The sequence below is a fragment of the Typopeltis vanoorti genome, chromosome 12, assembly GCF_054136105.1.
Source record: "Typopeltis vanoorti isolate ZY-2024b chromosome 12, IOZ_Tvanoo_1.0, whole genome shotgun sequence".
Classification (NCBI taxonomy): domain Eukaryota; kingdom Metazoa; phylum Arthropoda; class Arachnida; order Uropygi; family Thelyphonidae; genus Typopeltis; species Typopeltis vanoorti.
This window is the reverse complement of record NC_143560.1, coordinates 105681013-105696232: the sequence shown is the minus strand read 5'-3', so window position 1 is coordinate 105696232 and position 15220 is coordinate 105681013. Positions and strand designations below refer to the sequence as shown.

At 35.2% G+C, this 15220-nt stretch overlaps 1 protein-coding gene across 1 annotated transcript in view; it reads left to right on the top strand.

The window, feature by feature from the left end:
* LOC150101107 (laminin subunit alpha lam-3-like) overlaps positions 1-15220 on the top strand; it is a 789889-nt gene that overhangs the window by 555152 nt on the left and 219517 nt on the right. The window contains exon 41 of the mRNA XM_090402236.1: positions 8648-8805. Coding sequence (XP_090258362.1) covers positions 8648-8805 — 158 coding nt within the window. The remainder of the gene's footprint in view (positions 1-8647; positions 8806-15220) is intronic.

The following is a 15220-nucleotide window of genomic DNA, read 5'->3' as shown; positions in this document are numbered from 1 at the left end:
AAAATTCATGATATGGTGATGGATGATAGAAGAGGGAAGGTACATGAAATTGCTAAGGCTGTGGATATCTCAAATGATCGCATACATAATATTTTACATGAACATTTACATATGAGAAAACCATCCACAGGATGGGTGCTGCGTTTGCTCACACTGGATCAAAAGCGTCAATGTGTGAATTGTTGCAAGGACAGCTTGAAGCTGTTTCAATGGAATCCAGAGGAATTTTTGTGTTGTTTCGTAACAGTAGACAAAACAAAGATTCATCACTACCAGCCTGAAACCAAGGAACAGTCAAAAGAATGAATTTCAAGCAGGGGAATCTGCACCAAAGAAAGTGAAAACTGTTCCTTCAGCAGGAAAGGTTATGGCCACCATCTTCTGGGATGCTCGTGGAATAATCTTCATAGACTTCTTGGAAAAGGGCAAAACAATTACCGGAGTGTATTATGCATCTTTGCGGGATCATTTAAATAACGGAATAAAGGAAGAAGTGAGCGCTTACTCTTCTGCAATTGTGACTGCAAAATCGTTCGCTTTACACTACGAAGTCCTTTCGCATCCCCCCCTCTCTCTCTCTCTCCAGATTTGGCTCCCTTGGACTACTCTGTTTCCAAACATGAAAAAATGGCTGGCTGGCAGGAAAGAGATTTTCATCAAACGATGAGGTAATTGCCAAAACAACTGCCTATTTTGAAGAGTTGGACAAATCATACTATATGGAGGATCAAAAAACTCAAGCATTGTTGGACTAGGTGTATTGACCTCAAAGGAGACTATGTTGAAAAATAAAAAATGTTTGTCCAAAAAAATTATGTTTTCTTCATTTTTGCATGGACTTATTGAGCAACCCTCATAACATTGCCTTGCAATTTCATTGTGTTTGATGTCACAAGCATAGCATAATTCTGTTTATGATAATTGTGATCTGCAGTCTGGAATTAATGAACTAATAATAAAAAAAAAAATTCTATTAAACCTAATATTGCCCTCACCACTTGTATTGTACTTGTTGATATGATCAGCATACCATAATGCAATCAACAGTCTTCCATGCTCAAATTCTAATTTTCAGGAACCAACTATTTTTCCTGCCACTAATGCCAAATAAATAAAAGTTTCAGACTCCATAACACAAATACAATCCTACCTTAATGTACCACTCTGCCTTACTCTAAACTAATTCTTCTTAGAATTAGTTTAAAATTAAAATTAGAAACTGTTAAAGGAAAAATAAGATGTTATGCATCTTTATGTGTTGGCTTACATATTTCAGTAGTGGATAATCTGTCAATGAAACTTGTTTTGCCTGTGTCTGTCCTGGCATGAACAGTTGACAAATGACAAGGGAACTAGAAGATCCAAGATGCACATACTTAAGTTACATCATTATTACCTCACATAGTTAAATATTGGATCCCTAATGTTATTAGTAAAAAGCGTTTTCCAGATATTTGAATGGACTGACATTCAGTAAGATTTAGGTAATATGGTGTCTTGCATGTTCTGCTAATTATTTGAAAGGTGTGTCTTCTGTGTAGAATCTTTAGTTTACTGCATTTAATGTAGTGGTCTGTAGAGATCTCATGGTTGGAAATTCCAGATGGATTGAATGTGAAATAGATGTTGTCCTGTTGTTCTTATATTCCAATTAGTACAGAACTTCCTGTTTAGTTTATATATGATTGCTTACAGTGAGATTAAAATTTGTCAGATTTCTGGATGAAAGAAAGGATGACATCTGTCTTTTGCTGAGCAGATAAGGAAAGCGTTTTTTTTTTTTTTTTTTTTTTTTTTTTTTACCAATTTAAAGATAGCATTCAGATCATATGTTGTCAAACTTTGGCTGTGTTAGCTGAGTATCCTTTTGGAGAAGTGAGATGACATTATGCAGTTCTTACAATCTGTGTTCAGGAAAAGGGTAAGCCAGTTATTTTTAGAAAGTTTTTCTTAAACATGCACAGGTTTCTAATAAGTAATCTTGGTAATATCCAAGCAGCTGATTCAAAAGTTTGAATGTGATCAAAGGTCCTTGATCATATTCAAAACCTTTTCTTCATTGGTATAAATAAAGGATATTTATTATCCTTTCTTTTAAGTTTCATTTCTAAGTTGAAGCCTTTATAGTCTTTTCTTCCTTAATTACATTTCAGTTTAGTTATGTCTCTCTCTCTCCACTCCATATACTTCATGCAAGCCACATACATCGATGACATTATGCTACAGACAGTTGTTACTTTTGTGATGATTCTAGACTATTTTATCTTAACTTTAATGGTGCTCACAGTCACAAATGTACCAAATAACTGATGCTAATATATGCCATACACACAATTTGTTTCAAATTGTTATGGTTGACAGTTTACAGCCAAGTCAATAATTTTTTTGCTGAATTGTTGTATTTGATTTTTAGTTGGAAAAATAAGAAGCATTTCATCATTTTATATTTCATCCAAAATTTTATTGGGGATGAAATACCATATTCTGGCTGTATTCTGCATCATGGTATCAGTTGTTCCATGGGAAGGATATCGACAGTGCAAGGGCAATGTTTAAAAAATACTTAAATGATGCAATATCAGAATCTATCCCTAGAGTCAAAGAATAAATAAAGTAGGAGTGAAATGGATGTTTAGTCTTATTAAGCAAGAGATTCATAAGAAAAGGATGATGTGGAAGGAATACTGTATGCATAAGTCTGTTATGAAAATTATAACTGGCAGGCCAGAAGAGTTGCAACTGTTGTACAGAAAACTGTCTGGATATGAAAAGAAACTAGCTATTCAAGCTAAAAACCCCACAGAATTCTATCATCATGCTGCAAGTAAAAAGAAAGAATGAATATGAAAGAATAACTACTGAATGCAGATGGTGCAAGGGTGACACAGCTGCAGAAGAGGTTGTTTAACAATTGAGTGCCCATTTTGCTAAAATGGTGTATACAACATTGTGCTCGCTGCTACCTCTTCAGAAGGTATTAGAGTTGTTGCACAAACTAAATAGGAATTCAGCAATAGTGACTAATGGGATTTCAGCACAGATGCTAAAAGACCATTCAGCTGAAATGGTTATTCCTTTCACCAGGCTATACAGTTTGACTCTAAAAACAAGAAAGATTCAATAGGAGTGGAAAGAATGTATGGTAATCCCATGGCACAAAGACTGGCGTTTCCAACTGTTAGTATCTCTGGAGTTGGTAGTGAAGATTTTAGAAAATTTGCTTAGGATGCACGTTCAGAAATGGATTGCCAGAGAATATCTGCTTTGCAGTGAAAGGCATGGGTATACTAAGGGAACGTCATGTTTTAGCAACTTACTCACATTCTATAATAATGTTACCACGGAGTTAGACAAGGAGAATGGATACACTATGATACTTTTGAAATTTGCTAAGGCTTTTGACAGAATACAGCATGGATCACTGTTGCATAAATTGGAGGATACAGGTTTGGATTATAAAATATTAGTGTGGATTAAAGGATAGCTGTCTTGACAGATATCAAAAAGTGGTATATATGGGATGCGAGTCTTAAGGTAACCAGTTGTATACCACAAGGATCAGTCCTTGGTCCACTCTTATTCAATCTCTACATTAGTGACATACAGCTATTTGCTGATGATGCAAAGATAGGCAGGTTGATCAAGAATGTGACTGATATGTAGTACTTGCAGAATGATTTGAATAGGCTGAAATTGTGGACACGGAAAAATGGCTCTCAGGTCAATGTTATCAAACGTCATATTATATTGGTGGGATTATGCTAGAAGAAACCAATCAGGCATGGGATCCTTGATTGAAATGAACTTTGACACATAAAGTCAAAAAAAAGTAATTTTGTCTCTTTACAAGGCCTTGATAAGATATCACTTGAACTATTTAGCGCAGGTCTGGGCTTGTGTTTCCTTGGTGATTCTGATACTGTGGAAAGTGCAAAAGAGAATTTTAAAAATTATATCAGAATTGAGACTTTCAAACTTCTGAAAGGGTCATAGGATTTCAGTTGATGGAAATTTTCATTTTATGGAAGTTGGGGAAAGGATAAGGCATCCTTAGAAGCCAAGAATGAATGCCTTCAAGAATGGGGTGAGAGCTAGATTTTCTCTCATAGATTGGTGCGTGATTGGAATGGACTGCCAATGGATGTTGTGTGTGCAAGTAGTTTGAATGAATTTAAGAACAAGTATGGCTGCTGAAGCATACTGTACATGGCCTCCCATGGTGAGTCGCTGACTACTTGGAGGTCTCTCTTAATAATAATATGAATTCAAATAAAATGAACAAAAGACTCCCCCTCCGATGTAGAAAAGGAAGTAGTAACAAGAAAACAAATAATCAGGAAATCATAATTTCAACAGAAAGAATAAATTCTTTCTTTTAAGTTTACACGGTGATCAGCATTCGTATTTATAAATTTAGGGACACAAAAACACACGTGTTGTGAACAGATTATTTTATTAATTGCTAATAAAATAAAACTTGACGTTTCGACCCCTGTATCGAGGTCATCATCGGAAGGATACAAGTGCATAAGGAACCAAGCTACATGCTCTAGCCCTGTATACCGGTAAACTAGATCTACATTGTTAATTAATCCTTTCCCCTAGCTTGACCTCTAGTGATTAAAAAAATAATAATAATAAATAAATACAACTACAATAAAGTGCTAAAGTCCTCATGTATTAATATTCTTCTGGATTTGTACAGTTCTGGTTGTTATAATATGATTTCTTTCAGTTGCTGTTGATTGTTTTCCAATCAATTCCGTGGTATGTTTGGAGTGTGTGGTCAGAAAGGCCAGTTTTTCCAAAATGTAGGTATTTAATGTGTCGTTAAATACATTAAATACCTCCATTACAATTATGTTGTACAGTCTACATACAACATACATTGAAAAAAATGAACCATTTGATATCGGACCACAACACCTACCAAATGGTAAACTACAACCCCCACAAAACATAACAAAAAGAAAACAACTGAATTAATCAGATCCGTCCACACATGGCCCGAAGAAACAACAAAAATTAATACCTCATTATGCCCGTGTGCCCAGAATTTATGGCCTGCCAAAAATACAGAAACCAAGCACACCACTAGGTCCGATTGTTGAAGGAATTGACCCAAATTATCACTTAGCCAAAAAATTAGCAGCCACACTCAAGGAATTGGTAGGTCAGTCCCCTTCCTACATAAAAAATACACAACATTTCATTAATAAAATTAAAAACATTACACTCAACAACCAAGATCTATTAGTCAGCTTTGACATAACTTCCCTTTTCACTAATGAGCCAATCAATGACACTATCTTGCTCCTACAGAACATATTTCCACACGACATCACGGCCCTCTTTGCCCACGTACTCCGCTCCAAATATTTCATGTGGCAAAACAATTTTTACCGTTAAAAAGAAGGTACAGACATGGGCTCACCGCTTTTCCCCCCCCCCCCCCCCCCCAATAGCTAACTTTTATATGGAAGACTTTGAGCAACATGCTCTAGAGACAGCATGTCTAAAGCCCAACATTTGGCTCAGATGCATCGATGATATTTTTGCCATTTGGCCCCATGGCCGTGAAGCTCTAAATACATTCCTTAGCCACCTAAAAAAACAACACAAATGTATCCAATTCACCATTGAAATGGAAAAAAAACAACTCTCTTCCTTTCCTAGACACACTTGTCACACGTCTTCCCTCTGGCTGTCTCTCCTTCTCAGTTTACCGCAAACCTACACACACACACAGGCCAATACATATACAAAAATTCTTACCACCACCCAACACAAAAACTAGGTGTCATAAGCACCGTTAAACACAGAGCCTTAACTCTTTGTTCTAATGAACAAGCTCTAAACCAGGAATACAAGATCATCAACCAAACATTTATAAAAAAATGGATACAGTAAAAAAACTATTCACAAGATCCTCCATAAAGATACCAGTGAGAACAAAAAAGATTGCAAGAATGCTATTGCCATTCCTTATGTTAGAGGCATTTCTGAAAAAATAGATAGAACACTACGCAAATACAACATTAAAACCACCTTTAAACCCCCAAATATGTTAAGACACCTACTTAGTTCTTCTAAAGATCCTCTTCCACACTTAGCCAACCCAGGGGTATACAAAATACAATGCACATGTAACATACCATACATAGGGGAAACAGGGCGAACTATCCCAATCAGACAAGACGAACACAAACGACACATTAAATACCTCCATTTTGGAAAAACTGGCCTTTCTGACCACGCACTCCAAACATACCACAGAACTGATTGTAAAAACACCAAGTCCCTACACCGCACCAAAATCTGGTTTGAGAGAAAATTTAAAGAGTCACGTGAAATGCTCAAACACAACCCAAATCACAACAAAAATGATGGCCTAACCATTTCAAGAATGTGGGGGACCCATCTACAACCTGTATAACAACCTAAACTAGCCATAGAAAAATCCCACTACAAGAAGACAACCTGGTGAAGTGTTTGCAACATTCGACAGCAACTGAAAGAAATCATATTATAACAATCAGAACTGTACAAATCCAGAAGAATATTAATAATGAGGACTTTAGCAGTTTATTATAGTTGTATTTATTTATTTTATTTTTATTTTTTAAAATTTAATGTTTTTTTTTTATCACTAGAGGTCAGGCTAGGGAAAAGGATTAATTAACTACGTAGATTTAGTTTACCGGTATACAAGGCTAGAGCATGTAGCTTGGTTCCTTATACGCTTGTATCCTTCCAATGATGACCTCAATACAGGAGTCATCATCGGAACATCAAGTTTTATTTTATTAGTAATTAATTAAATAATCTGTTCAACACGTGTGTTTTTGTGTCCCTAAATTTATAAATATGAAAGAAAAAATAAAATTAGCACTTCTGTAGTGCATTCAGTTGTGATGTACCTATTGGTTGCAAAGGGCACACTGAGATTAAATCTGTTCTAGAATGTGAGGAACTTTTATAAATAGGTTTCCAGCTGAAAATGAGTTGGCTAGTTTCATACATTGGTAAATGGTATTCTTCCTCCTGCAAAGCAGATAAACAGAACACACACACAATTTAGAGGGAGCAGACTATTCCAGACAGTATTATACATCATATCATAAAGCTATTAAGCTCAACATGTTAAAGGGAAAGATTAGATGAATAAATATAAAAATAAATACACTGTAATAAAATAAATATGTTGTCACAGCAATTTAAAACTGTTTGTAATTATTTAGTTTTTGTTCACCAAAAATAATTGGCTTACATTAAACTGAAAGTTTAATGAAAGTCAATATACATTGTGTAAGGAACATACTACATATGGATTCATCGCAAGTTACTCTATGTATTCATTATACATAGACTGACTTGTGTTGAATCCAACTGCTATCAGTAAACAAAACAATAAATAGGTCATGAATAGAAGCCTAATATTTCTGTAGTTTAATAGTTGTTCATTGAATTGCCAGCATAGTGACATATATTCAGTACCAAGAACCAATTTTATTAAAATAAGAATAAAACCCAACTAGTTTCATAAGTTGTTGGAGACTTGCATTATGAATCAGGAGGAGATCTGGGATGTGACACATACTAAAGAAGTGACAGCAATAAATAGTTTTTGTTCTGTCACATACCATATATACGTGACATAAATGCACTCCAAACATGGTGTAGTATTAAACCTTGTTTACTGTTACACTGTATTGGGATATGGAGTATTTATGGAGCCTCCTTAAATTTTCTCATAGAACAGTTATGAACAATGTACAGCATTTCCATTTTTTGCCCTAATACTTAGTGGCCTGTTGGTTGTGTGAAACACTATTCTTAATGTATGTTTCCCTATCTTCACAACATCTTTTACATGCTGTTGTTGCATTTGCAATGTAGGCCAGATGGGATGCTCCAGAGAGAGATCCATATATCAGAACCTGTAAAAGATGTTGAAAGGGAAAGGAATCATAGATCTGGATTAACCTTTCACACAACCAACACAGGCCACCAAGTATTATGTGAGGGGGGGGGGGGGAATGCATACATTAATCATAACTGTTATGTAAGATAATTTAAGGAAATTTCAGAAATGCTCTATTTCTGAAATTGCACCATGCAGTTTAACAAAAACCAAGGCTTACTAAGTCTGCATTTATTAAAAATCTGATACGTATGGACCTGTGATACTAGATACATTATGCCACAAAACGTGACAAATTCAACGTGTTTTTGTTTTAACAAAATTAGTTCTCCTTACTAAATATGTAGTGTCTATGCTGGCAATCCAATTAACAATTAGTCAGAGTTACTTCTTTCACATACTACTATTGTTTACATATGCTAGGGTAAAATATCAATGAAAGTATGATTATGATTTCTTATCATAATAAACTGATTTCAGCCACAAAATTGGAGATACATTTCTGACTATCTGAAATCCAGAGTGTGAGTGGAGAGAGAGAGGGAAGAGTATATAAAAGGATGTTTGCCATTGTGTTAGCTTAATATATTTCCAATGTGCAAGCTATCTACAGACTAGCAGACTACACTTTAGTAAATGTTACGTGCTATAAAATGACTTGTTATAATATTTGATAATTTGTATAAAATTGCCTGTGTTAATGATAATTATATTTTATTTAAGTATCTTCCAAGAATTTTGAAAAGTTTAGGAAATGCCACCGGTGAACTGGAACAGAAACGTAGCATCTTAGCTCGCTTAAATCCCTTATATAAAGATAATGTAATTGCAGCTCAGAGACATGCAGATGATCTAGAAAGGCAAGCCAGAGCTTTAGCTGGGTAAGAAACTTTCCTATAGATTTAGTTGACAAGTCATAATAGTAAACAGAGTTATAATTTTTAGAGGTACCTGTGGCATAGTATAATTATTAAAAGAATACGTAAGACCACAGTAATAACTTTTAATTAATAAAGGTACAGAAATTGTATTAAAATACAATTGTTGCCACGTGCTAGGAAATGATAGAAAATAATAAATAATTAATCCTTAAGATAATTGGTTTTTTATTGATTACATAAAAGTCTCCCAGATCTTTGGGAGAGAGACAATCATTTTGATTTAAATTTGGTAAGTGTAAAATAGCTTCACAACTTTCTTTAAAAAGGCATTTATATTTGAACCTGCATCTATGGAGGAGAATAGCTTTATCCCACTGGATATTATGAGTAGCGTTAATACTGTGTTGTGCTAGACCAGACTTCTGAAGTTTCTTGTATTCAATATAATATTGATGTTCTTTAATTCTTTTTTCCACAGAATGGCCAGTTTGTCCAAAATAAGAAACATCGCATTCACATGGTATTGTAAATGATACATCCAAAGATAGAAATGACAGTTTATCCTTTGTAGAAGGCAATAAAGAGGAAATTTTGTTGATAGGAACATACGTGGGAATCAATTGATACTTTTTCAAAATTCTACCTATAGGTTCTGAGATTCCTGGAATGTAAAGGATTGGAACTCTGCGGACTGTTGAAGAAGAAACCTTAGGTAGTGGAACATAGGATTCAATTATCTGTTGGATTTGATTGGGGTTGTAATTATTCAATTCCATTAACTTTTTAATGAGGGAAAATTCTTGTTATAAGATTACTGGAGAAGAGCAAACTTTATGTGCTCTATTAATTAGAGATTTAAGAATGCCAAGTTTTTGAGATGTGTAGTGAGCAGACTTTTTATTTATGTATCCGCCAGTAAATGTGGGCTTTCGAAAGACGCTTATAGATAAGGTACCAGAAGAAGTTCGAGTAAGGAGGATGTCCAAGAATGGTCAAGTACCAGAATTTTCTTTTCCCATGGTGAATTGAATACGTGGATGAAGGCTATTTATCTGCTGTGGAAAGCTCATCTTCAGTATGTGGCCAGATAGCAAAAACATCATCAACATAACGATACCAAAGGGATGGTTGAGGATGAATGGATGAAAACATAGTGTCTTCATATTGTTTCAAAAAGTAGTTTGCCAAAGTGGAGACAGAGGGCTACCCATGGCAGTACTTTCAACTTGTTTGTAGATCTTGTTTTTCCAGCTGAAAATGGATAACCTGAATGGATAACAAATTCTTGCAATATCTGGAGGGTAATCTTCATACAATAATTTGGCTGCTGGCTAATGGAATATTGGTAAACAGAGAAATAATGTCGAAACTGACTAACAAATCAGACTCTCTGATTTTTATATCCTTGATTTTTTCAAGAAAATCTGTCAAATTTTTTTATATAAGATCTAGAAAGTCCAGTGAAAGCATTTAGGGAACGTGACAAGACTTTTGCAATTCAAATGTTTGTCTCTCTTTCTCAAAGATCTAGGAGAGTTTAATTATTTATTATTTTCTGACTGATCATTTCCTAGCACGTGGCAACAATTGTATTTTAATAGGTGATCCACCAAACGTTCGTTACTTGTATTCCATCCTATAACTGTTGTGTGACACTGAAGATGTACTATTAGTTTTAGTATGAAATATCTGTACCTTTATTAATTAAAAGTTATTACTGTGGTCTTACGTGTTCTTTTAATAATTAAAGAGTTATAATAATCTTTTTAAGTCTTTACATATAAAAATTTACTCACCATATATATTTTTGCAGTTTCTGTAAGGATATTTTATCATTTCATAAATCAATTTTTCCTTAAAGTGATTTTTCTTACTTTTTACTTTTTTATTTTCTTATATTTAATAACAAACAGTGGCAAATCAAAGCCTGCTGAATCACTGTTTAAAAAAAATAAACAGAAATAGGCCTGGCTTTAAAGAAATACAGTATAACTTCAGTAGTACATTTCATAGATAATTCAAAGCTGTTTAATTCATTATGCTTGAAAACCTATTTTGTCTATACAACATCTTAATCTCCTTATTGCCATGACAGTATAGCATGAAAAAGAATTATACTGGAAGATTGGAAGGGTGGGGAGTAGATTTATATTTTTCAGACAAATCATGACACTCAAAGATGAAAGATATTATTATGCTATGCCTCCAGGGAATCCAAGGGACTTATCAAAGGAGGGCACCTACTCTACAACTCTGTCTCCACCACTCAATCCACCAACTACAACAAACTGCAACTACCATCATCATCTACACCAATGCCATCTATTGCCATTACTGGTATTTTCACAGACAATTACTAACATCCATGCCCACGGCAAGATTCGAACCCACAACCTTTTGGCTGGAGAGCGGATAAGCTAACCACTCAGCCAACCAGGCCGGCATATGGTTCACGAATCACAGAAGAAGGGAAAGGAATATGCTTGATGTAATATTCCTTTCCCTTCTTCTGTGATTCGTGAACCATAGAAGAAGGGAAAGGAATATGCTTGATGTAATATTCCTTTCCCTTCTTCTATGGTTCACGAATCACAGAAGAAGGGAAAGGAATATGCTTGATGTAATGCTTACAGATGGAATACCCTCTCAGTTTATCAGATGATCAAGAGCAGATATACAGGATACTGACTATCCAGTACATCATGCATTCAAAGTGGACATATCACAAGATATAGCATAAGATGGCTTAAATTATTAAGAGAATGAAGATTGATGGATAGCAGTAGCAGAGGAAAAGGCCAAAGAAGAGATGGCAAGATGATATCATGAAGAGTGCAGTGAATGAAAAAAAGCTAAAAAGAAACTGGGGAGGCTCTTCCATTGCTGGACTGATCGTGTTTCAAGAAGAAGCTTTTGAGTTCTGTAGGTACTAAGAAGATTATATTTTTATGATCATTCTGTTGCTTTCTTTAGGGAAAACCCAAAATATTTATAATAGATAACTCACTATTGGCTTTAATTATCAAAATTGCAAAAAGAATATCACTGTTATAATCGCTTTACCCATTTTTTGAAGTTTTATTTTGACTGATGATTTGCATAGAATTTGTAAAACAGGTATACTCACTTGTTGACCTTATCCCGCAGTGAATTGGTGCAAGGCGATTCTCTGCCATTCTGTTTTGTGCTGTAAATGTTACTGTTTTCTGAAACATAACTGGAATTTATCCTTAGGAAATGCTATTACTCATTTGGGAATGAAATGTTTAATGTACAAAACCTTATCTTCTGGGTTTTTTGTTTTTTCTAGAAGTCAAGAATTACTCTAATTGTAAAGAAAATACTTTAACTAGATATTTAAAATGATTATACATTTACCAACCTGGTTGGCAAGGAAGCAATGTGTCCACTCTCCAACCAACAAGATGTGGAGTCAAATTTCACCATGGGCATGGATGTTTGTGACTCTCATTGTTCTCAGATGGACATGAATTTCATTGCCCATCGTGAGACCATTCCCTCTGTTTATTGAAGGTCTGAAGTAACTTTAAAAGGTTTCATGTTCACAGTTCTGTATTATGTAAAAAAAAAACTTTAGGTCAGTCACAGCATTAATGTACCAACCTTTCATGGATGGGAGTTGCATTAAAAAAAAAAAATTAGATCATTCAATATATGTGTGTGTTGCATATGTATTACATATAAATGCAAGTGTGAGCATCAAGCGACATCCCCCCCCCCCAAAAAAATAGGTTCATGCAGTTTTTAGAATGAATAAAATAGTCATCAAAAATTACTAAAAATACTTGGAGAAATAAGCACCTTCACAACCAAATAACTTTTTCCAGTGTGAGATATCACTCCTCTAAGAGTTGTGATTTAAAAATCATTCAGAAGTGAAAAAAACTGTTCAGCGTAGTCTTTGATACTTCTTGGTTTTGAACTTGCAAGTTGTACATATGATTGTTGAGCATTATGACAAGGTGCTGATCAGATGTTGAGATGTCTGAGACATATGGAGGATGGATAGAATTTTCCAACTAAGGCTGTGAAGCATGACTCTGGACTTCTGGATATATCTGGACTTTATCAGTCCAGATATGTTCCTCCACTAAGGGCCATTGCATCTCTGCAGTTAACCATTGTAGGATTTTAACATTTCATCATGAACCTGCTGCAGTTTGCCAAGAGATGTGCTTGAAATTGTTTGGCCAAAGAGTAGAAGCTCCTGCTGAACAACATCAGCATTGGTGTGTGACTCATCAACCAAAGCAGATTTTTTGGGCTGTGAGCACTCATTGTATCTTTCCTGAATGACATATGTATCTTGATGATAGTTTGTATGGCTTTTGTGCTTCATTTATAATAATAAAGTAACCATGCTTGTATAACTGTCATTGAGGTGGCTTTGTTTTCATCGCTCAGCATTGTACTTCTGGAAATTCCTCAATGGCTTCCACATAATTTTTGTTAAAATAAATTTGCAAAGATTGTTTTTTTTTTTTTTAATCATCTGAGTGCTCATTTTTTCAGTATGGAAAAAGAGCATCCTGATCTCAACAAATTGGGAAAAAAAAAAAAAAACATAGAATAACTCTAAAAGCAAAAACCCAAGCATATGTTATGCTTGGGATTTTTGATCTGGATTTGATCTGGAAGACATTAATCACCAAATTAATACGAGTACAGGTTGAGTGATAATTATGAGAGACTTCAACTATCAAGATATAGACTGGAAGGAAATAGAATTTATACACCTGCTGAGAGATAATTACTTAACCTCCCTACCGGCAGAGGTGGATGAAATAATGAGACCAAATTGCACTTCTTATCCATGTTATTCAACAGGTGTCACAGAATTGTATCCAAATTTAGCTGGACATCTGTAGACGTCATGGCTGGTTGGGGGTTAAGGCAGCATGTGATGAAGGGGACTAGGGGGGTGGGAGAGTACTGGACCTGGTCATAGGATCAGAAGAGCTATCCATAACCAAGGTGACAACATTGCCTCAAATTGGTGAAAGTGACCATGCAGTTATTATTTGGGAAATTGTAAAACATGAGGAATATTCTGTTAAGAATGGCTATTTGTGGAACCACAAGGCAGGTGATTATGACATGCTTAGGAAGAAGCTTAAATCTGTACCATGGCATAAAACACTGCAAAGTAAAGATGTTAGTAGTACATGGGATAAAGTTAAGGGCCATCTAGAGGAAGCAGTATTAAATTGTATACCTAGGGTAAGGATGGCTAACCTCCCTACCGGCCGTGGTGGATGAAATGGCGAGACCAAATTGCACTTTTTATCCATGTTATTCAACAGGTGTTACAGAATCGTATTCAGATTTTGCTGGACGTCTGACATCATTGCCGGTTGGGGTGTTAATCGGGTAGGAGTTAGATGGATGAGTAATATCATTAAGCATGAGCTGCAGAAGAAGAAAATGCTGTGGAGCGTATATAAAGAGAAAAGTGACCACCAAACTTATGAACAGTACAAGGCTCAGACAAGAAAGGTGAACAGCATGTCAAGCAAGGCAAAATCAGATTATGAGAAGAATCTAGCCAAGCAGGCCAAAGGAAATCCCAAAGAGTTCTTTCGTTATGTGGTAAGAGGTAGAATGACCACGAAAGATTAACCTTAATGAGTGATGATAGTCACAAGAAGACAAGCAGATAAAATAGTTGAGTTACTGAGTGACCAGTTTGCAAAGAGTATATCATCCAAATAAGATTACCGCTGTAACATGTGTGACAGACACTGATTTGGAAACAGAAGTGGATGAATTAGAGGTTCTTAGGATATTGCAGAATCTCATTGTAAATACAGCTGTGGGATTAGATGGGATATCAGCTAGGGTTTTGTGAGAATCTGCAAGGGAATTGGCAATGCCTTTAACTAGGCTCTTTAATTGAAGTCTCAGCTCTGGTAGAGTTCCAAGAGTGGAAAGAGGGCAAAATAATTCCTTTGCATAAGGGAAAGTTTTAAGACTAGGGTAGAAAATTATTGTCCAATCAGTATCTCAGGCATGGTGGTAAAAGTACTAGAAAAATTGGTAATAAAAGAGAATTCAAGAATGGTTAGATAAAAATATGATACTGTATGAGGGTCAACATGACTTTGTAAAGGGTCAGTCATGCCTGAATAATTTACTAACTTTTCATGATAGAATATCAGCTGAGTTGGATAAAGGAAGTGGCTACAAAATAATTTTACAAAGGTATTTGACAGAATACCACATGAAACTCTGGTATGCAAATTAGAACAAATGGGAATGGATATGACACTGGTTAAGTTGATAGGAGGGTAGCTGCTGGACAGATACCAAAAAGTGGTATATGGAGGGACAGAATCGAGGTTTCAAAGTTCAGTGCTGGACCGTTACTGTTTAATTTGTACATAAATGATATAGG